A 10,867-nucleotide genomic window follows, 5' to 3' on the forward strand; every position below is an offset into this window, starting at 1 on the left:
ACAAGCTCTTAACCAACAATGCAGTTTTAAGAAAATACCCACCAAAAAAGTAAGAGAGAAGAATAAATAATTAAAGAGCAGCAGTAATTAACAATAGCGGGGCTATATACAGGGGGTAACGGCACAGAGTCAATGTCAATGTGCGGAGGTAATATGTACATGTAGGTAGAGTTATTGAAGTGACTATGCTTGGCCCCCTGTGATGCACTGGGCCATACGCACTACCCTCTGTAGTGCCTTGCGGTCGGAGGCCGAGCAGTTGCCATACCAGGCAGTGATGCAACCCGTCAGGATGCTCTCGATGGTGCAGCTGTAAAACCTTTTGAGGATCTGAGGACCATTGCCAAATCTTTTCAGTCTCCTGAGGGGGAATAGGTTTTGTCGTGCCCTCTTCACGACTGTCTTGGTGTGTTTGGACAATGTTAGTTTGTTGGTGATATGGACACCAAGCTCTCAACCTGCTCCACGACAGCCCCGTCGATGAGAATGGGGGCGTGCTCGGCCCTACTTTTCCTGTAGTCCACAATCATCTCCTTTGTCTTGATCACATTGAGGGAGAGGGGGTTGTCCGGATGTGGAGGTCCTGGGCTGTCGTGGCGACACGTGGTCTGCTGTTGTGCGACCAGTTGCATGTACTGCTGCCAAATTTTCTACAATTTTGTTGGAGGCTTATGGTAGAGGAATTAACATTAAATACTCAGGTAACAGCTCTGTTGGACATTCCTGCAGTCATCATGTCAATCAAAACTCGAGACATCTGTAGCATTGCGTTGTGTGATAACCGTCATTGTAAATAAGAATTTGTTCTTAACTGACTTGCCTAGTTAAATAAAGGTTAAATAAAATACAAATAAAAACGTGAAGAGCACATCGACATTTTTTCCCCCTAGTCAGCTCGGGGATAGAACCAGCGGCTTTTCGGTTACTTGGCCAACGCTCTTAACCGCTAGACTAACTGCCGCACTTACGCGCAATAATTTCACTCAACTGGGGAAACCAAATGTACAGTAATATAGCTGTAATGAACTGCAAGTCTGGTTGTATATTTTTGCGAATTCTTCTACCACTAGGGGGTGGCACCCTTTTCCCTTTGGTTTCCCACATCCACGTGCCCTCTTATTATACTTCCGCTGAAGCGCTTGTATAGTCCTCTTCTACCAGCCCGATTCAACATGGTGGGTACTTCAACATTTACAACCCCTCTAAATCTATCGTAATCCTCAGTTTTTTAGTATCCAAAATGGTATTTATCTCTAGAATAGTGAAATGTTGTATATATTACACAATCGCAGTGACATATTGCGTTAGGATGCCCTTCCTGGCAGATTTTTTTGAACAATATGACGAGGGTTCGCCGAGATGCTAACGGAAGAAGCATTATGCTAGCATTTGGCTGCACATGAACAACCACGTTTTCCATGTCTTTATTTGATTACAATCAGTAGAGAACTGGTCATGACTTTAATATTGTACACATTTTCCGCTATGTGGTTAGTGGTTTTGCACGTTGGTTTCAACTGTTTGTAAGAAATACATTTTGTTCCGTGGTACAGATTAGCGTAGCTAACTAGCTGATTGCGGAATCATCCTACTAGCTAATTAACCATAGGTGGTCTGTTTTCCCAATGTAGGGTACCCATTGTTTCTGACTTACTCACCGGTGTAGTTAATCGTGAGATCCATTTACTAGCAAGTAGGTAGTTGGCTAGGTAGCCAGTCTGCGCAAAGTTGCTAGCTCGTTAGTATTAGGTACAACCTTGTATGTTAGATCCAAATGTAGCTTGCCTGGTCATGCCAGCCGTTGGCGTACTTATACCTCCTAAAATGTCAACCGCTTTTGAAATGTAATTTACGTTGAACCCTGTATCGAAAGTGGCCAGGTCATTGATAGTACAGAACGTGAATTGAGGGTCTTTCCCGTGTTCGATGGGTCCAAAGTCCCTACCGAACCCTGGTTCTCTCAGATATTTTAAATCCATTAAAGGTAATCCCATTCTGAACGTTCAGGTGATCAGGATAACCTAGTCATTTGCACAACTCCTTTGTTCCACAGGGACGAGTCAGGACCAAGACGGTGAAAAAAGCCGCCCGGGTCATCATTGAGAAGTACTACACCCGGCTGGGAAATGACTTCCACACCAACAAGAGGGTGTGCGAAGAGATCGCTATCATCCCCAGCAAGAAGCTCCGCAACAAGATCGCTGGGTGAGTCTGGTTTCTTCAGCTTTATTGTCTCTTAATAGTCAAGCTGACTCGAACCTCAGCAACATATATAAAGCTTGTCTGAGGTCAAGCAGCAGATGTTGCGTAGACAACGCTGAACAGCAACGTTCAACCAACCGTGGTGATATTTTCTTCGTTCTCAATTTGGAAGTCACCCGTGTCTTAACTCCTGGGTCTAGTTTTGGGTGTAGCCAGCAGGTCAGGGTCGGACAGGCAATTTTCTTAAATAAAGTCACCACGGAGCCAGCACGAGATATGGCTCGGAAAGCGTACCGCGATCATGGATGAGAAATGCGTTGTACTCTGAATTGTCCCGTTATTCCAACTGTTATACTGAGAAGATGAAATGGCTGCTCGTTTTTCTGGAAACTGCCCTTTTCATCCTCATGATAGGTAGCAGAAACCACAGCAGCCATTTTGGGATGTCGGTGTCAGCTAATTGGCTCCTTTGCTTTTTTTCAATGCTGAATATTTTTATTAATTTCATGAATCAAATTGATTTATAAAGCCTTACATCAGCTGGTATCACAAAATGCTGTACAGAAACCCAGCCTAAGCCCCCAAACAGCAAGCAATACAGGTGTAGAAGCACAGTGGCTAGGAAAAACTCCCTAAAAAGGCCAGATCCTAGAGGGACCAGGCCTCTTCTGGCTGTGCCGGGTGGATATTATAAGAAAACATGGCCGAGATGTTCAAATGTTCGTAGATGCCCAGCAGGGTCAAATAATAATAATCACAGTGGTTGTAGAGGGTGCAACAGGTCAGCACCTCAGGAGTAAATGTCAGTTGGCTTTTCATAGCCGATCATTCAGAGTATCTCTACAGGAGCTGCTGTCTCTAGAGAGTTGGAAACAGCAGGTCTGGGACAGGTAGCATGTCCGGTGAACAGGTCATGCGTCCATAGCCGCAGGCAGAACAGTTGAAACTGGAGCAGCAGCACGGCCAGGTGGACTGGGGCCAGCAAGGAGTCATCAGGCCAGGTAGTCCTGAGGCATGGTCCTAGGGCTCAGGTCCTCCTTAGAGAAAGATGTTTCATATGACATGTACTATGCTGCACTTCAATCAGGTTGGATTTCAAAACACTACTTCTAATAGCATGGCTTGGAGGGAGTTATTGATTATATTATATCCCTGACCTAGCTGATTATTGCTAGTTTGCCACATAAAAACCTGTATCGAAAGTGACTATGGCGCAACTGTTGCCATAGTCATTGATGTTACGGGAATTGTGACGGAAATATTTTACCGTGTTTGTTGGAATATCTTTTCCTGTCAAACCCTGTCTTTCAAACATCTTTCTCGTCCGCAACAACCTAAACTTGAGTGAAACCTAATTATCATGTTAAACTAGTTTTCAGTGATCTAGCATAAATATTTTTGTTTGAACCCATGGTCTGATCTAATGCTGTTACAATTGTGATGTTGTGCATGAATTAACTGAATTCTGGTTTGTACTCTTAGGTATGTGACCCATTTGATGAAGCGCATCCAGAGGGGTCCCGTCAGAGGCATCTCCATCAAGCTGCAGGAGGAGGAGAGGGAGAGGAGGGACAACTACGTCCCAGAGGTAAGTGTCCCCACCCACACTTTTGAGCATCGGAGCACAGTGCATCTATACTTGCTGGCACCGATACCGATTAATCGGCCAATTTTTATTTTATTTATTTATTTGTAATAATGACAATTACAACAATACTGAATAAACACTTATTTTAACTTAATTTAATACATCAATAAAATCAATTTAGTCTCAAATAAATAATGAAACATGTTCAATTTGGTTTAAATAATGTAACAACTGTTGGAAGTAAAAGTGCAATATGTGCCATGTTAAAAAAAAAAAGCTGAAGTTTGAGTTCCTTGCTCAGAACATATGAAAGTTGGTGGTTCCTTTTAACATGAGACATTCAAAGAACATTCAATGTTCCAAGGTAAGCGGTTTTAGGTTGTGGTTACTATAGTATTTATAGGACTATTTCTCTCTATACCATTTGTATTTCATATACCTTTGACTATTGGATGTTCTTATAGGCACTATAGTATTGCCAGTGTAACAGAATGGCTTCCGTCCCTCTCCTCGCCCCTACCTGGGCTCGAACCAGGAACACATCGACAACAGCCACACTCAAAGCAGCGTTACCCATCGCTCCACAAAAGCCACAGCCCTTGCAGAGCAAGGGGAATAACTAAGTCTCAGAGCGAGTGACGTTTGAAATGCTATTAGCGCACACCCAGCTAACTAGCTAGCCATTTCACATCGGTTACACCAGCCATTAGGCTGATAGGCTTGAAGTCATAAACAGCGCTGTGCTTGCAAAGAGCTGCTGGCAAAACGCACAAAAGTGCTGTTTGAATGAATGCTTACGAGCCTGCTGCTGCCTATTATCGCTCAGTCAGACTGCTCTATCAAATCATAGACTTGATTATAACATAATAACACACAAAAAATACAAGCCTTTGGTCATTAATATGGTTGAATCCAGCAACTATCATTTCGAAAACAAAACATTTATTTCAGTAAAATACAGATATATTTTATCTAACGGGTGGCATCCCTAAGTCTAAATATTCTTGTTACATTGCACAACCTTCAATGTATGTCATAATTACGTAAAATTCTGGCAAATTAGTTCGCAATGAGCCAGGCAGCCCAAACTGTTGCATATACCCTGACTCTGCGTGCAATGAACGCAAGAGAAATGACACAATTTCACCTGGTTAATATTGCCTGCTAACCTGGAGTTCTTTTAGCTAAATGTGCATGTTTAAAAATATATACTTCTGTGTAATGATTTTAAGAAGGCCATTGGTGTTTATGGTTAGGTACACATTGGAGCAACGATACGCACCACATCGATTATATGCAACGCAGGACACGCTAGATAAACGAGTATCATCAACCATGTGTATGTCTAGTGATTATGATTGATTTTTTTTAATGAGAAGTTCAATGCTAGCTAGCAACTTACCTTGGCTTCTACTGCATTCTCGTAACAGGCAGGCTCCTCGTGGAGGGCGATGAGAGGGCAGGTGGTTAGAGCGTTGGACTAGTTAACTGTAAGGTTGCAAGATTGGATCCCCCGAGCTGACAGGGTGAAAATCTGTCGTTCTGCCCCTGAACAAGGCAGTTAACCCACCGTTCCTAGGCCGTCGTTGAAAATAAGAATGTGTTCTTAACTGACTTGCCCAGGGAAAAATAGAATCGGCAAAATCGGCGCCCAAAAATACAGATTTCTGATTAGGAAAACTTGAAATCGGCCATTCCGATTTAATCGGTCGACCTCTACTATGCATGTTCCTACTTTGCCTAGGCACGGAAAGATGCATCCATAAACTGCTTTGGGTCATTTATCTCCTTTATTTGCTGCCATTGGTTATCTTTAGTGTATAGTTGGGATGTGGAAATAATTTGAGTCAAGTCAAATTCTCATTCTTTGATTTGCCCTGTATCGAAAGTGACTATGGCATGACTGTTGCCATAGTCATTGATAGTACAGGAATAGTGATCTTGAAAGCTTTTCCCGTGTTTGTTGGAATACTGGTTCCTGTCAAACCCTGTATCTTTCAAACAATGTGGTAACATCGTAAACCTAGACCTGCCAACATGCACGCATTTTGCGTTCCAACTTCGCAATTCTCTGTCCAGGTACGAGATCCGAGTTAAAATTACGCAGAAATGAATAGGGCCTGATTTTATTTATTTTTTTATTTAATTAAATAGTTACTCAGTGGATTTAACATCCCGATTCTGGAGCTGCAACACACACGTACGGAGTTGGCAACAGACATGGAGATTAATACATCATTATTCAACGTAGCTACCCCGTGTCTGCCCCTCCTGTATGTTGTGATGCTGAGTTTGCCAACTGTCAGCTGTACGTAAAAGCATGGATAAATCCCTTTCACTATGTGTGTTGTGGAAAGATAAACTAATTGTTTCAAGCGAACGTAAGATCAACATTCATTGGGCTCTAAAGTGTTCACTCGCATTTCTAGTGAAAGAAATTAAATGCAAATACGAAAAATAACTGGTCGCATTTGTGCGAGTGTGATATACATTTAATTCTGCGTCCCATTAGTTGTGTTTTCGACGGATCACGCAACCTGAATGATTGTAACTGTAATTAGGAGCCACATCACAAAGCATTACAGAAGTATAATAAAAAAAATCAATATAAACATCTTGGCATTAAATGGAGTCTGAGTGCAGACTGCGAACGAATATTCCGTCTTGTTTCCAAGAACAAAACCCAGTACGGAGCCTCCCTCAGCTACCAGGCAAATGTGCCGAGGAAATAATTTCCTGAACATTTGAAGGTCTCCCGAAGATTTGTTCTCACCCACTGTTTCCTATCATAGCTTTTTTGTTTTTTTATGAATAACATGTTTATTTGATACTCATGCTCTGCTTCAAACATTTGTCATATCAGAGTTAAAAAAAATGTATTGTGGGTAAGATATTTATACATGTTTTAATAAATTTGTGCATTTTTAATTAATAAAAAAAACCCACCAAGAATAAAGGCCCTTGGTGTGTTTCTAATTAGAACTTGTTAGTGACTTTTACAAATGTGTGAATGGAATGCGGTCAAGAAAGTATTCCAACCTTATATAGACTTGATTTGGTACAATTTTATAGTTGCAATCAGACTCATAAACAGCGCGCACGAGCGTGCAGGGGGAAAGAGAACCCCAAATTGCCACTCATGTCTGGTACTCTAAAAGGTTGCCAGCCCTGTAAACATTGCCCCAGGCAGCCAGTAACTGCTGTGAGCTCTGTTGAATTGATGTATTTAACTGTTGCCAGTTTACTATGCACACTATTACTAATGTGTCTGGACAGTGTTGATATGATGCATTACCACTAACTTTTCTGTTTCCAGGTTTCTGCTCTTGACCAGGAGATCATAGAGGTGGACCCTGACACCAAGGAGATGCTCAAACTACTGGTAAGTCCCTCGCAGGCAGTTACGTTTGGTGTCTTCATGATGAATAAACCCTACCTGATCGAAAGTATGTGGACACCTGCTTGTGTATGGAGCTCGCTTTGTGCACAATGGCATTGTCATGCTGAAACAGAAAAGGGCCTTCACCAAACGGTTGCCACAAAGTTCGAAGCACAGGATCGTCTAGGATGTCTTTGTTTGCTGTAGCGTTAAGATTTCCCTTCAATGGAATTAAGGGGTCTAGCCCGAACCATGAAAAACAGCCCCAGACCATTATTCCTCCTCCACTAAACTTTACAGTTGGCACAATGCGTTCGGACAGTTAGCCTTCTCCTGGCATCCGCCAAACACAGATTCGTCTGTTGGACTGCCAGATGGTGAAGCATGATTCATCACTCCAGAGTACGCTTTCCCACTGCCCCAGAGTCAAATTGGCGGCGAGCTTTACACCACTCAAGCCGATGCTTGGCATTGTGCATAGTGATTTTAGGCTTGTGTGTGGCTGCTCGGCCATGGAAAGCCAATTCATGAAGCTCCAAACGAGCTTCTTGTGCTGATGTTGCTTCGAAGCAGTTTGGAACTCTGTAGTGAGTGTTGCAACCGAGGACAGGAGATTGAAAAAAAATATATATATATATATTTTTTTTTTAATAAGCTTCAGCACTCGGCAGTCCTGTTCTGTGAGCTTGTGTGGCCTACCACTTCGCAACCGAGCCGTTGTCGCTCTTAAACGTTTCCACTTCGCAAAAACAGCACTTAGTTTACAGGGGCAGCTCTAGTAGGGCAGGAATTTGACAAACTGACTTGTTGGAAAGGTGGCATCCAATGATGGTGCCACGTTGAAAGTCACTGAGCTCGGTTCAGTAAGGCCATTCTACTGCTAATGTTTGTCTATGGAGATTTAATGGCGGTGTACTCCAATTTTATATACCAGTCAGCAAAGGTTGTGGCTGAAATGGCCAAATCAACTCATTTGAAGGGGTGTCCACATACACAAAAGTATGATTAGACTTAAGATAACACCATGGCTTAAACCCTGTATCGAAGGTGACTATGGCATGACTTGCCATAGTCATTGAAAGTACAGGAACAGTGACTTTGAAAAATGTTCTTGTGTTTTGTTGGCATACCGGTTCCTGTCAAACCCTGTATTCAACATCCTCCACAATCTTAACTTCAGGGTGATACTACTGACGGGGAATGAGACAAGGCTCGGTGGTTTACATCGTTAGCATGAACTTGTGGTGTATTCTGGTGGTTACTTGATGGTGAAATTGAATTTAATCTTTCTCTTTCCTCCAGGACTTCGGCAGTCTGTCCAACCTGCAGGTCACCCAGCCAACTGTCGGAATGAACTTCAAGACACCCAGAGGAGTCTAGGCATTTGTAATATATCTCTTAATAAATACAAAATGTACAAAAAAAGCAATGAGTCTCCGAGTGGTCTTGCTGTTTAGAACAAGTAGATCCGTATGAGTGATTCTTAATTGCGTATGCTAGGTTGATGGAAATTTGAATTGGATAAGCACTTGGTCCTCATGTCCTTGACTCAATTGAACTGTAATTTCAGGCTTTGTACAATAAAGTTTAGTTCCTATACTATAGAGCATTCGGAAACTTTTTCCACATTTTGTTACATTATTCTAAAGCGGATTCAATAGTTTTTTTCCCCTCTTCATTCTACACGCAATAACCCCATAATGACAAAGCAAAAACAGGTTTTTAAGTGTTTGCAAATGTATTAAAATATCACGTTTACATAAGTATTAAGACCCTTTACTCAGTACTTTGTTGAAGTGCCTTTGGCAGTGATTACAGCCTCAAGTCTTTGGTATGAAGCTACAAGCTTGGCGCACCTGTATTGGGAGTTTCTCCCATACCTCTGCAGATTCTCGCAAGCTCTGTCAGGTTGGATGGGGAGCTTCGCTGTAGAGCTATTTGCAGATCTTGAGTTGTTCGATCAGGTAAAGTTCGGACTCTGGCTGGGCCACGCAAGGACATTGACACTTGTCTAGGGTTCCCACGGGTCCTTCGAAGTTTGTGAATTTGAGAGAAAATCAAGGCTTTTTTAAGTTTTTGAAAATAGACATGGGACATTGAAAGTGCTTGAATTTATACATCTTGTGCAAGAATAGAAATTGCAGTTATTAAACACTTTTTTTTACGTCAGTAATAGACTACGTTCCGCTGTCTGTGTGCCTTTTGTGTGTCCTTGTTTCACCGGCCACCTGCCCTGAGAAAGTGCGACGGTCACGTACATGAGTGATTTGAAGTTGAATGACGCAGGTTAAACAGCGGCAAGTGAGAAATCTAACGTTAAGCGAACCTTAAGCTATGCCTGGAAAATGTCTATTCCTGGACTCGTGGCCCTCCCAAAGACATTTACAAAGACTTATCATCTAAGAAGTCTAAATTCTCCCAAAATCACACCTATCATGCTAGCTAGCTAGCTAGCTAATGTTAGCTAAGTTGACGTTACGTTAGCCAACTTGCGGCAAGCAGCGCTGGACAGTGAGCGTTTGAAATAAATGACAGTTGTCTAATGTTAGCTGAAAGTTTAACTTAACGTAAAGGACGTTCACTAGAGTTGTTGGTGACAACGTTTAATGACTAATGTTAACGTTAGCCAGCTAGCTAGTCATTCATCAGACTTTGATACTTATTTTCTTACAGCTCACAATCAATTGAACTATGTGGCGAAGTCATCTACATCACCACCTAGACAATCTTCTACAACTACTACCACCTCAAGACAGTCCATTTTAACTGGCGTTCCCAAAGAGGACACATTGTGGTGTCTCAATATGATCGAGTTACCTCTTTCCACTCTAGTGAACGCACGGGTAAGTGGCATGGTTTATAAACTGTTACCTGTAACATTACATTATTTTTAGGAACATGTTTGTTTTCATATTTCATATTCTCCCTGTAACACACATTCACACACAGGCTAGAAACATAAATACGTGTTTGATAAAAAATAAATGTTTTACTCCTTAGGTGTGCTGTTCTCAGAGATGTTCCCAGACAGTGCAATAGCCAAGACCTCAACGTGTGTGGCAACAAAGTCCAGCTATTTGTGCACACATGGCTTGGCTCCTCATTTCAAGCACTTATCTAAAAAACTGTCTGCTGGGGAGGAGAACTATGTACTTCTCTTTGATGAGAGCCTTAACAGAAAAACACAGTCAAAACAGTGACTTTCATGTCTGTTTATGGGATGAGGATAAAGTTGTGATGAGATTTTATGATTCTAAATTTGTGGGACATGTGATAGCGTTGGACCTTAAAGCTGTCTATGAGAAGAGCACTGAAGATCTACCAAAGAAAAACATGGTTCAGATCTCCATGGATGGACCAAATGTAAATTGGTCATTTTACTCAAAGGTTGAGAAGTCCCGCCTAGATTTTGATGTACACCTTATAGACATTGGCAGTTGCGGTCTCCATATTGTACATGGAGCATTTCAGAAGGGAGTGGAAGAGAGAGTGGAAAGTTGACAGTGTACTGCATGCTATGTACCAACTTCTGAAGGATACTCCAGCCCGCAGGGAGGACTGCTTTAACATCATTGGTTCATCAGATCCCCCAATGCCACTTACGTTTTGCAAGACACAGTGGGTTGAAAATGCGTCCTTGCTTGAAAGAGCTTTAGAGTTTTTACCCCATATGGCAACATATGTGAAGGCTGTAGAGA

The 10,867-nt window shown here is 42.1% G+C and overlaps 1 protein-coding gene and 2 non-coding genes across 4 annotated transcripts; all 3 read left to right on the top strand.

Moving 5' to 3' along the window:
* The first annotated feature begins 656 nt into the window (after nucleotides 1–656).
* On the top strand, nucleotides 657–8,768 carry LOC110497399 (40S ribosomal protein S17). 2 transcript variants are annotated; one of them, XM_021573490.2, is made up of 6 exons: nucleotides 657–701; nucleotides 1,071–1,175; nucleotides 2,054–2,205; nucleotides 3,685–3,790; nucleotides 7,107–7,172; nucleotides 8,472–8,598. In XM_021573490.2, the coding sequence occupies exons 1-6, from the start codon at nucleotides 672–674 to the stop codon at nucleotides 8,547–8,549; spliced, it is 537 nt and encodes a 178-aa protein (XP_021429165.2). In that variant the 5' UTR covers nucleotides 657–671; the 3' UTR covers nucleotides 8,550–8,598. The 2 variants fall into 2 exon arrangements, with proteins under 2 accessions (XP_021429165.2, XP_036812365.1); XM_036956470.1 differs by lacking the exon at nucleotides 1,071–1,175 and having other exon boundaries at nucleotides 8,472–8,768.
* Nucleotides 3,392–3,516, top strand: LOC118944145. Its single transcript, XR_005039451.1, has one exon. It is a non-coding gene; the product is annotated as a small nucleolar RNA SNORA71 (small nucleolar RNA).
* Nucleotides 5,666–5,794, top strand: LOC118944144. Its single transcript, XR_005039450.1, has one exon. It is a non-coding gene; the product is annotated as a small nucleolar RNA SNORA71 (small nucleolar RNA).
* Nucleotides 8,769–10,867: the final 2,099 nt, after the last annotated feature.

This window comes from Oncorhynchus mykiss, chromosome 2, assembly GCF_013265735.2.
Source record: "Oncorhynchus mykiss isolate Arlee chromosome 2, USDA_OmykA_1.1, whole genome shotgun sequence".
Taxonomy (NCBI): domain Eukaryota; kingdom Metazoa; phylum Chordata; class Actinopteri; order Salmoniformes; family Salmonidae; genus Oncorhynchus; species Oncorhynchus mykiss.